The sequence below is a fragment of the Papio anubis genome, chromosome 20 (assembly GCF_008728515.1).
Source record: "Papio anubis isolate 15944 chromosome 20, Panubis1.0, whole genome shotgun sequence".
Lineage (NCBI taxonomy): Eukaryota > Metazoa > Chordata > Mammalia > Primates > Cercopithecidae > Papio > Papio anubis.
Window position 1 is genome coordinate 11,819,338 of NC_044995.1, and position 12,053 is coordinate 11,831,390.

Consider the following 12,053-nt stretch of genomic DNA (forward strand, 5'->3'; position numbering starts at 1 on the left):
GTGGGCTGATGTTCCTTGACTCTTTGAAGTTGCTGTCCTTTGAATGGGGCTTTCTGCTTTTATATTATTTGATGCCCTTGGGGGTTTTACTGTGGTATAAGTTGGGTTTAGTTGAATGGTTTCAATTATGGGTGCTTTCACAGGCCAAGGCTCAGCTGAGCACTCCTGAGCTGCATGCTGTAAACCTGGGGAGTGGGGACTAAGCCCTTGGCTTTGTTCTCTGGCTGCTTGGGGTGAAGCACCTGCTGTGCTGGAGGGGCTGAGGTGTTCTCTGTCTGCTGGCAAAAGTGCTCCAGCAGAACACTGTGGGGACTGCAGAGAGTGCACTGTGGCTGGGGGATGGGGAGGCCACAAGCAAGTTTGCACACTTGGGCAGTGCAGGGGGGCTACCTGCAAGTGTGTGCCAATGGGGTGGCATGGCCGTGGTGTGGGTGAGTGCAGCACCATGGTGTGAGGGGTCCCGGCAATGCCTCCCATCTTTTTTAATTTCGTCTATTATTCCACTATTTCCATATGTATACATCATTTAGCTACCACTTATAAGTGATAACATGCAGTATTTGACTTTCTGTTTCTGAGTTATTTCACTTAAGAGAATGGCCCCCAGTTCCAGCCATGTTGCTGCAAAAGCCATGATTTTTTTTTTTTTTTTTTTTTGTTGAGACAGAGTCTCGCTTTGTCACCCAGACTGGAGTGCAGTGGCCGGATCTCAGCTCACTGCAAGCTCCGCCTCCCGGGTTCACGCCATTCTCTTGCCTCAGCCTCCCGAGTAGCTGGGACTACAGACGCCCGCCACCTCGCCCAGCTAGGTTTTTTGTATTTTTTTAGTAGAGACGGGGTTTCACCGTGTTAGCCAGGATGGTCTCGATCTCCTGACCTTGTGATCCGCCCGTCTCGGCCTCCCAAAGTGCTGGGATTACAGGCTTGAGCCACCGCGCCCGGCCGCCATGATTTTTTTTTTTAAATGACTGAGTATTATTCTATGGTGTGTGTGTGTGTATATATATATATTTATCACATTTTCTTTATCCAATCATCTGTCAATGGACACTTAGGTTGATTCGATGACTTTGCTACTGTGAATAGTGCTACACTAAGCATGTAAGTACAGGCATCTTTTTGATATAATGGTTTATTTTCCTTTAAGTAGATACCCAATAGTGGAACTGCCAGATCAAATTACAGTTCTATTTTTAGTTATTTGATAAGTCTCCATACTGTTTTCCATAGAGGCTGTACTAATTTACATTCCCACCAATAGTGTATAAGCATTCCCTTTTCCCTGCATCCACACCATCTGTTGGTTTTTTACTTTTTAATAATAGCCATTCTGATCAGTATAAGATGGCATCTCAGTGTGTTTATGTGGTGTGTTTTCTCTCATCATCTCTCTCCATAACCTCAAACTCCTGAGCTCAAGCAATCCTCTTGTTTCAGCCTCCCATTGACCACTGTCTAGGACTACACGTGTATGCCATCATGCCTTGCTCTTTTTTTTTTTTTAATAGATATAAGTAAGATCTTACTATATTGCCCAGGCTGGTCTCAAACTCCTGACGTCAAGCAATTATTTTGTGTTGGCATCCCAAAGCACTGAGATTACATGAGCTACCTCCCTAAAAGAGGGAAAGTGAGCCAGAAGTTCTGGGCCCAGCCCATGATCTGAATCGGGGCGAATATCCCCGCCTCCTGACCTCAATTTTCCTAAGCTAGAAAGGACCTTTCGACCCTCCGACTTGTGCTCGTAGTAAAGCGGCGGCCCTAAGACGCCGCAGGGGTCTTTGTGCGCACTTACATGGAGTCGGCTGTGCTTGGTGAGTTCCCACACCCGGTAGATGTGAGGAAAAAACTGCCTTACTCAGAAGGCGTCGTCCCTTGCGTCCGCCGCAGACTCTGGGCCCAGGACGGGGACATTTTCTGCGGGCCTGGGCGGCGGAGGCGGGACTTCCGCTTCTTGGCGTGACGTCATCTCCGTGAGCCGGGTTGGCGCTGAAACAGTGTGGGGCTTGTACCTCTGGGTGGGTACGTCCGGCGGCCTGAGCAGGGAAGGGTAATGAGGCTGTTACGCCCCTTCTCCGCGTCTTGGCGGGAGCCTGACCCCCCACTTGTTCCCTAACGGGGTGTTCCGCCGGCTCCAGCCGGGGCCTAGGCCTCCACAGCCGCCCTCCGTCTCCTCAGCCCCGACGCTGCGCCCGCTTTGTGCGCATTTTTCTCTGGGGAAACTGAGGCTCTGAGTGCGAAAGTCAGCCGAGGTCGCCCCACCCAGGAGAGAGAAGGGTTGGGGTCGACTGAGCCGCGGCATTCCCGGGTCGCGCTAGGGCTGCAGGGTCCCAGGATGGCAGCCTCGGCGCAGGTGAGTGGACGAAGTTTCGGCCTTGCTGCTGCTCTGCTACTTCTGGAGGCCTCCTGGGCAGGCGGAAGCCAAGACAGCCACAGGATTTTTCTTTGTCGCCGTCGTTTATTTAAGAGAAGTGGTCGTAGCTTGTCACTTCTTTTATCCGCAGTCCTGCAACAGTGTTGGCCTCCGACAGGTGCTCAGTCCTTGGTAGAAGGATGAATGATGCTTCCTTCCAGGGCTCTAATCACACTTCCCCTAAATCCAGCCTCCTCTGCTGCCTGCCAGCCCCTACCTCATCCACCTGGCCAACCACCCCTGACCTTGTCTCTCCATTTTTCCCTGGTCCTTTGCTGTTCAGAGTCACCAACCTGACCGTACAGAGTCCTCTTCCATTTTCCAGCCTTTCTCTTTGCACTTCCCTTTACCTCGAACACTGCCCCTATAACTTCGCAGGGCCTCCCTCTCACATCCTTCTGGCCTCTGTCCAAATGTCACCTATTTGGAGGTGCCTTTTTTGGCAATTCCGGCTGAAGTGGCGCGTTACACACTTGCCCAGAGTCTGGCATTTTTGTATAGGGAATCTGACGATATTTAAAAAGCTTGCTGTTTGAGTTTGTCTAGGATATTATGTGAACAAAGAGAAAAGAAATAATTGCAAAGAGTGACAGCTGATCATCAAGAGTCCAATCATCAAGGCTAATTGGCAGGCATTATTTAACCCTTGGCTCATTTAATCCTGAACTCCTTAGAATTAGATTCTCTTGTCATCACTGTTTTACACAAGAGCAGCTTGAGGCTCACATAGATTCAATTACCTGCCTTACATAACTGTAGCTCCTTAAGTATCAGAAACTAACAACTGGTATGTCTACCGTCACAGCCTGTGTTTTTACCCTCTTCTTTGCCTGCAATGGTTAGGGAGGCCTGGGATGATACCTAAAGTAAACTTTGCAAGGTGAGCAGGCCTCCTTCTAGCAGGTGGTCTTGGGTAATGGGAGTCATGGCATTTCATACTGGTGGAACTGTGTGGACTAAAAAAGAAAAAAAATGGTATATTGGTGGTTTAAGGAGTCCGCAGGGGACCCGTGTGGCTTCCGCAGTGGTTTCCTGAGTGGTTTTCTCCTATACTCTTGGGACACAAGATTTTGTGGTCTTTTGCTAGATGTGCCTTCCTCCTTAGCCAGGACAGACATCATAGCCAGTCAGGGGCCCATGTTCTCATGGCTACAACCTGACTCTTGTTCCTTGCTCCTGAAGTAACCTGACCTCAGGGATACTTGCTGGTAGGATTCAAACAGGAAAAGGTAGTGATAGCTTGTTGTGGATTCTTCCTATGAGAATGGGCATCTGTGAGGCCCAGAAGTAGTCTCCAAGGAGGCAGATGCAGGTCCAGGCCCTGCCACCTTTGAGGCAGGTGCCACCACCTCAGGTGACTCTTCTGTGAGGTAGGTGATTATGACTATGCTGCTCTGCCCATGTCCATGAAAATATTTTCAAGTGGCTAACACCAGCACAGTGGCATGTGTCTATAGTTCCAGCTTGGGAGGCTAAGGCAGGAGGATCATGAGTTCAAACCCAGCCTGGGCAAAATAGACCCTGTCTCAAAAAAAAAAAAAAAAAAAAAACCTGAAAATATTTTCAGAATGGCTCAAATGGATGTATTTCAGTGTTTCCCATCCTCATTAACTGTGCATTAACTTTGCTAATGAAGGAATGTCAGGTTGCATGATGAGAATATAGACCATAGGGCCCTGGGTTCAAATTATGTCTCTTCTGATAAGACATGTGACTTTGGGTAGACTAGTAGAGGTCCTGGACCTCAAGTCTCTTGAGTGTGACGTGGAGATGATGATGGTGAACTCAGGGGCTGTGGCCCTTTGCCTCAATGTTTCCTTTACAACTTTTCTTCAGCTCTTTTGACTATTCTTGGTGAAGTGGAAAACCCTGCTGTATTGACCTGGACATCAAAGCTCAGATAAATGAAATGAGATTTCCAAGGTCACTTAGCAGGCTTGTGTTGATTTCAGGAATTTGGTTTTAAACCTCAGGAGTCTGGCTCCTGAGCTGGGGACTTTTAGTCACTTGACCATGGCATGTAAAGCCATTAGCGTGAGGCAGGCTCACAGGCAGGATCAGTAAGACTCAGGTGCTGTTGTTGTTACTGCTACTGGTGTTATTGTTTGTTATTATTCTTTCCCATTCCTCTGATGTCCCAGCACACTGACTGTCTGTGCCTCTCACTCCACTTAGGATTGTCCCAACCTTATTTCTGTGTCAAGTGTCTTCCTGCATAGCTTCTCTCTCTTCACTGCTGTAATTTTTTTTTTTTTTTGAGACGGAGTCTCACTCTGTCACCCAGGCTGGAGTGCAGTGGCACAATCTTGGCTCATTGCAAGCTCTGCCTTACGGGTTCACGCCGTTCTCCTGCCTCAGCCTCCTGAGTAGCTGGGACTACAGGTGCCCGCCACTACGCCTGGCTAATTTTTTTTGTATTTTTAGTAGAGACAGGGTTTCACCATGTTAGCCAGGATTATCTCGATCTCCTGACCTCGTGATCTGCCCGTCTCAGCCTCCCAAAGTGCTGGGATTACAGGCGTGAGCCACTGCGCCTGGCCGACACTGCTGTAATTTATCCAAGGCAGTGTCCACATTCCCCTTATGCCTGGCACAGATCATGGCCCTCTGGAGATGCTTGGTGATTGGATTCTTGCGTCACTGTGCATCTTTTGCAGTGCTGGAGTGACAAGTTCTAATTGTATTCCACAGTTCCAAGGGAAACACTACTATCTCTGTTTAATTTTCCAGGTGTCTGTGACCTTTGAGGATGTGGCTGTGACATTCACCCAGGAGGAGTGGGGACAGTTGGATGCAGCCCAGAGAACCTTGTATCAGGAAGTGATGCTGGAGACCTATGGGCTTCTCGTGTCTCTGGGTAAGGCCCCCTCTGGTCCAGTCCTCACTTAGGATTGAGTTCTCCTACTCATGTTCCCCTCTCTCCTCCGCAGCCTGCTTGTTCTGAGGCTTCTGGCACCACACAGGGGTGTTCAGCATTTGCTCTGAGTGTAGCACTTGGGAGACCAGGGTCTGGTGTCCAGGAGTCCACTCCCATCTCCACTGCTTATGATCGCTGTATTCCTGGGCAAGTTAAGGAATCTCTGTGCCTCAATTTTTCTCATGAATGAAAAGGGCCAGGCCAGGCACGGTGACTCACTCCTGTAATCCCAGCACTTTGGGAGGCCACGGCGGACAAATCAGGAGGTCAGGAGTTTGAGACAAGCCTGGGCAACATGATGAAACCCCATCTTTACTAAAAATACAAAAAATTAGCCGGGTGTGGTGGCGGGTGCCTGTAATCCCAGCTACTCGGGAGGCTGAGGCAGGAGAATACCTTGAACCCGGGAGGCGGAGCTTGCAGTGAGCCAAGTGCATCACTGCACTCTAGCCCGGGCGACAGTGTGAGAGAGACTCCATCTGAAAAAAAAAAAAAAAAAAAAGGGTGGGGGGGCCAATATAGTGTTTATTTCACAGGGCTAGTGTGAGGGCAAATGGTTCAGTACAGTGTGTTGTGGTAGGTGGGTGGGTGCAGGTTAGCAATTGTGACCCCTGTTGCTGTCACTGTTGTTACTGCTTTCTAAATCATTGTCCTCATAATCAGCAGGATCACACTTGGACTCAGCATTTTTTGGAACAACTTTGTATAGTTCTGTGGTTAAATTGGCCAGATGCTTTTGATGACTCGACTCAGGTGTCCATTTTAGCTTGGCCATTCGCCATTTCCCAGATTTTGGCAATCACTTTCTCTGCCTGAGCCTCGATTTCTTCATGTATAATGTGGTCCTGATTGCAGTACATTCTTAATGTGCATCCTGTGAAGAAATCCTAAAATTGAATTTTTCATGCCAGGCCCATAGGAGTAGCAATGTAGTGCTTTGCTTAGAATGTAAAAAAAAGCCTTAGATCAGTGAAGAAACACCTTTCTCCTGAATGGAGATTCAGTATCTCAAATATGTTATTTCTTTTCTAAACTAATGCCTAAATTTAATTCAGTGTTTATAAAATACAATGCATTTAAATTGCTTGGCATATTCGCTAGGTTATAGTTACATTGTATAAATAACAGTTATTGACTTACTATTAGGAGTAAAGTTCTATGGCAGGGTGGCATATTGATTAACGACTTGGATTCGAGAGCCACAGCAGGAAAGTCTCTCCAAGAAGTGACATTTGAGCTGAGACCCAAAGAGTGAGTTAATTAGAAGGAACAAGAGAGAGGAGCAAGTAGTATTCCAGGTAGGCAGGCCGGCGTGTGCAAAGGCCCTGAGGTGGTGGTGAGCATGATCCTGACAAAGCTGAAGGAAGGTCTGATTCACCTTTTCCACTGCACTGTCATTGAACTCAGTGCCAGGCACATAGCAAAAATGAGTGAACATTTGCTTAGAGATGACTGATGAATCCCACCTTGTGTTTTTGTGGGTCCTACTGCCTTGCCATTAACTTCTCTATAGAGTACTTATGTATTTTACCCCCTTATATTTTGAAAAGTTTTGGGCTATATGTGCAGATCAGCTCATACAGTCTTAACCCTGAAGGAAATATATTATCTCACCGAATAAGCTTAGTGGTAAGGCTGGCTCCTGGGTTGGTGGGTGTCAAGCCGGTTGTCTTTCTTTGCTCCCACTTCCTTTTTTATTTTTTGGAGACAGGGTCTCACTCTGTAACCCAGGCTGGAGTGCAGTGATGTGATCTCAGCTCATTGCAACCTCGGCCTTCTGGGCTCAAGTGATCCTCCCACCTCAGTCTCCTAAGTAGCTGGGACCACAGGTGCATGACACCACGTGTGGCTAATTTTTGCATTTTTAGTAGAGATGGGGTTTCACCATGTTGCCCAGGCTGGTCTCAGACTCCCAAAGTGTTGAGATTACAAGCGTGAGCCCCTGCGCTCAGCCTCTTTGCTCTCTCCTCTTGGTAAGGTTTTTAGGCAGGTTCCCTCACAGAATTCCCAGGATGCTGCATGGCAGCAGGAGTGGCAGCCTCCCTCATTTAGCCCTTCCTGGAATGAAGGCTTTCTCTCTCCTTGGAGTGGCTGGCATAGGTCACCTGCCTACCTCAGAGTACGGATGATCAGGGTTGCCATTTGCAAGATGATGGAGACCAGGGCTTTTCTACCTACCATGGGGACTAATTATAAAATCCCTTCAGAAAATTTGTCTGAACAGGGTTGAGATTTTTGTAGGATGGAGATTAAAAGTAATTGGTACTGTCACACAGCCAGCACTACTGCTTACAGTCTTTGGGGCCTAATGAGGATGGTTTTTTGTTGTTGTTTTGTTTTTTTTTTTTTTTTGAGACGGAGTTTCGCTCTTGTTGCCCAGGCTGGAGTGCAGTGGCGTGATCTCAGCTCACTGCAACCTCCGCCTCCCTGGTTCACCCTCCCGAGTAGCTGGGATTACAGGCGCCCGCCACCACACCTGGCTAATTTTTTGTATTTTTAGTAGAGATGGGATTTCACCATGTTGGGCAGGCTGATCTTGAACTCCTGACCTCAGGTGATCCACCTGCCTTGGCCTGCCAAAGTGCTGGGATTACAAGCATGACCCACTGTGCCCAGCCAGATGGTGTTTTTGTAGTTGTTTTATGGTCACAGTTTAACATTTTCTTTGCTTAGCTGAGAATAGCTTCATTCCATGGTCTTCCCCATCCTGAAGTCCCAGAACAGATTGAGAGGTTTCTTTCTTCTAATCTAACTCCCTGTGTCCTCTTTCGTTCTCCATGCACAGGCTGTCCTTTGTTCGAACCAGAGCTGATCTACCAGTTGGATCGCAGAGAGGAGCTATGGATTGTTAAGAAAGACCTCTCCCAAAGCTCCTATCCAGGTAGGAGCCAGCAGCTGGGAAGGTGGGGATCATGGCAGCTTGCACATGGAAAAGTGAACACTGCCTCTGAATTTTGCGGGCAGTCTTATTGTGGTCTCTCTGGGTGCTTGGGATCCATGGAGCCTCTTTTTTTTGTTTTTTTTTTCCTCAGACAGGGTCTCACTCTCTCACTCAGGCTGGAGTACAGTGGTGTGATCATAGCTCACGGAAGCCTCAACCTCCTGGGCTCAAGGGATTCTCCCACCTCAGCCTCCTGGGTAGCTGAGACTACAGGCATGTGCACCATGCCTGGCTGAGTTTTTAAAATTTTTTATAGAGATGGTCTTGTTATGTTGCTGAGGCGGGTCTCAAACACCTGGGCTCAAGCTCTCCTTCTGCCTCAGCCTTCGAAAATGCTGAGCCACCAAGCCTGGCCTCTTACATCTTAAATTTAAGTACTTCCAAGTTAGGTCCCAGATGTATATACTTCACTAACCCATGATAAAAAATTATGGCTAACATGTATTTATTTTTTACTCAGTGCCTTGCTCTCTGCCGAACGTAGTATATGTAGTGTTTCACTTCATCTTCACTATAGTCCTGTAAGGCAGACCCTATTTTTGGCCCAATTTTTTTTTTCCCCTGAGACGGAGTCTCTCACTGTTGCCCTGGCAGGAGTACGATGGCGCGATCTCGGCTCGCTACAACCTCTGTCTCCCGGGTTCAAGTGATTCTCCTACCTCAGCCTCCCGAGTAGCTGGGATTACAGGCATGTGCCACCACACCTGGCTAATTTTGTATTTTCAGTAGAGATGGGGTTTCTCCATTTTGGTCAGGCTGTTCTCAAACTCCTGACCTTAGGTGATCCACCCGCCTCAGCCTCCCCAAGTGCTGGGATTACAGGCATGAGCCATCGTGCCCAGCATTATTTTCTCATCCAAGATCTACTCTAGGCTGGGCATGGCGACTTATGCCTGTAATCCCAGCACTTTGGGAGGCTGAGGGTACTGTTTCATCTTCTTGTTCTCACTGAAATGCTGATCTTGTTTCTTCTTCTTCTTCTTCTTTTTGAGATGGAGTCTTGCTCTGTTGCCCAAGTTGAAGTGTAGTGGCACAATCTCGGCTCACTGCAACCTCTGCCTTCTGGGTTCAAGTGATTTTCCTGCCTTAGCCTCCTGAGTAGCTGGGATTACAGGCGTGCGCCACCATGCCCAGCTAATTTTTGTATTTTTAGTACAGACAGGTTTCACCATGTTGGCCAGGCTGGTCTCGAACTCCTGACCTCAGGTGATCTGCCTGCCTTGGCCTCCCAAAGTGCTGGGATTACAGGCATGATCCACTGTCCCTGGCCTTTGTTTCTTCTATAATGCCATCTCTAATAAGCCTTTTTGTGTATTGTATTCCTTCCAGATGACAACACAAAACCCAAGACCACAGAGCCTACCTTTTTTCACCTGGCCTTGCCTGAGGAAGTCTTACTCCAGGAACAACTGACACGGGGAGTCTCAAAGGACTCCCGATTAGGGCAAGCCAAGGATCAAGATGGGCCATCTGAAATGCAAGAAGTCCACTCGAAAGTAGGGATAGACTCCCAGGGGGAGAAGCTCCTGGAGAAAATGAGTTCTGAACGTGATGGTTTGGGGTCAGATGACGGTGTATGTACAAGGATTACACAGAAACCAGTTTCAACAGAAGATGATCTCTATGAATGTGATTCACATGGACCAGTTACAGATTCCTTGATTCGTGAAGAGAAAAATTCCTATAAATGTGAGGAATGCGGGAAAGTGTTTAAAAAGAATTCCCTCCTTGTTCAGCATGAACGGATTCACTCTCGAGTGAAGCCCTATGAATGCACAGAGTGTGGGAAAACCTTTAGCAAGAGCACTCATCTTCTTCAGCACCACATCATCCACACCGGGGAGAAGCCCTATAAGTGCATGGAGTGTGGAAAGGCTTTTAACCGCAGGTCACACCTCACACGGCACCAGCGGATTCACACCGGAGAGAAGCCTTACAAGTGCAGTGAATGCGGAAAGGCCTTCACCCACCGCTCCACTTTCGTCTTACATAACAGGAGCCACACTGGAGAAAAACCCTTTGTGTGCAAAGAGTGTGGCAAAGCCTTTCGAGATAGGCCAGGTTTCATTCGACACTACATCATCCACACGGGAGAGAAGCCCTATGAGTGCATTGAGTGTGGGAAGGCCTTCAACCGCCGGTCATACCTCACGTGGCACCAGCAGATTCACACTGGAGTGAAACCCTTCGAATGCAACGAGTGTGGAAAAGCCTTTTGTGAGAGTGCAGACCTCATTCAGCACCACATCATCCACACCGGGGAGAAGCCCTATAAGTGCATGGAGTGTGGGAAGGCCTTCAACCGCAGGTCACACCTCAAGCAGCACCAGCGGATTCACACTGGGGAGAAGCCTTATGAATGCAGTGAATGCGGAAAGGCCTTTACCCACTACTCCACTTTTGTCTTGCATAAAAGGACTCACACTGGAGAAAAACCCTATGAATGCAAAGAATGTGGAAAAGCTTTTAGTGATAGGGCAGACCTCATTCGACACTTCAGCATCCACACTGGAGAGAAACCCTATGAGTGCGTGGAGTGTGGGAAAGCCTTCAACCGCAGCTCACACCTTACGAGGCACCAACAGATTCACACTGGAGAGAAACCCTATGAATGCATCCAGTGTGGGAAGGCCTTTTGCCGGAGCGCAAACCTTATTCGACACGCCATCATTCACACTGGAGAGAAGCCGTATGAATGCCGTGAGTGTGGAAAGGCTTTTAATCGCAGCTCCTCCCTCACATATCATCAACGGATTCATACTGGGAGAAACCCTACCATGGTGACAGATGTGGGAAGACCTTTTATGACTGCACAGACTTCAGTCAGCATCCACAGACTTTTATTAGGGAAAGAGTTTTTGAATACCACCACTGAAGAAAATCTGTGGTGAAAGGAACATCTTACCATCTGGCCATTCATACTGAAGAGAAACTTCATAAGCATCCTGTCTTTGAGAAAACTTGTCATAGATTATCATTTGTCATCTGAACAATCATGTTAGAAATTGAAGCAGCCTGGAGTCTTATTCTCCATCTGAGAATTCACCCATGAGAGAGACCCAGTGGTTACTATGCACTTAGGAAAACCTTCAGCCACATCTTTCTTCTTAGTTTACAGTGACATATTATCTCAGGGATATTTAAACAAAGGAGAAGGAGATATAGGGAAGAGGAATAAAACACAGCTTCTTTTAGACTTGTCTGACAAGCCTATGGCAATTTGTCATCCCTTTTTTATTTTATTTGGGAGAGGGAAATGTTTCAGAAACAAAAAATCTCATCCCCTTTATTTTTCCTCTGTGTACATTCACTGCTGCCCAGTGTCTGAACAGTTAAGACGAACGAGGGTTTGAAAACATTTGGTGAAAGCTTGCTTAGTCCTGCAACATTCTCCACTCTTGAGGTGTAGGAGCATACATCTTTATAAAAAAATATGGAGGCTTGAGTTATAAGACACTTTTATAAGGAGATAAGGATGTACATATGTTTGGACACATTGTCCACTTCAGATGCTTGTTTAAAAAAACTGTTTCACCGGATGTCTTTACCCAATACACATACTTTTTCTTGATGTGGGTTTCCTTTTTTTTTTTTTTTTTTTTTTTTTTTAGTTTTCCTGGGATAGGGATGATAGTGTAATTGTTCATGCACAGAGTAATCCTGGGCATCTTAGTTTTTTCCTATGATTGTGGTTTCTCAGCTTCTTTACCTCTCCTTTGAGAGAGTTAGGTCCACCTCACTTTTCTAAAGGTCAGATTAAGGCCCCCCAAAAATACAGTATG

At 47.3% G+C, this 12,053-nt stretch overlaps 1 protein-coding gene across 2 annotated transcripts; it reads left to right on the forward strand.

The window, feature by feature from the left end:
- Positions 1–1,512: 1,512 nt before the first annotated feature.
- On the forward strand, positions 1,513–11,465 carry ZNF543 (zinc finger protein 543). Of its 2 annotated transcripts, none has more exons than XM_003916201.5 (4): positions 1,513–2,353; positions 5,144–5,270; positions 8,116–8,211; positions 9,601–11,465. In XM_003916201.5, exons 1-4 carry the CDS (start codon positions 2,336–2,338, stop codon positions 11,160–11,162), a joined length of 1,803 nt encoding a protein of 600 aa, XP_003916250.3. In that variant the 5' UTR covers positions 1,513–2,335; the 3' UTR covers positions 11,163–11,465. The 2 variants fall into 2 exon arrangements, with proteins under 2 accessions (XP_003916250.3, XP_031515176.1); XM_031659316.1 differs by having other exon boundaries at positions 1,570–1,814.
- The last annotated feature ends 588 nt before the right edge of the window (positions 11,466–12,053 follow it).

Coding starts and splice junctions, on each gene's coding strand:
- ZNF543 (XM_003916201.5), top strand. Junction 5,271..8,115: donor TGGGCTTCTCGTGTCTCTGG/GTAAGGCCCCCT, acceptor CTCCATGCACAG/GCTGTCCTTTGTTCGAACCA. Junction 8,212..9,600: donor CTCCCAAAGCTCCTATCCAG/GTAGGAGCCAGC, acceptor TATTCCTTCCAG/ATGACAACACAAAACCCAAG.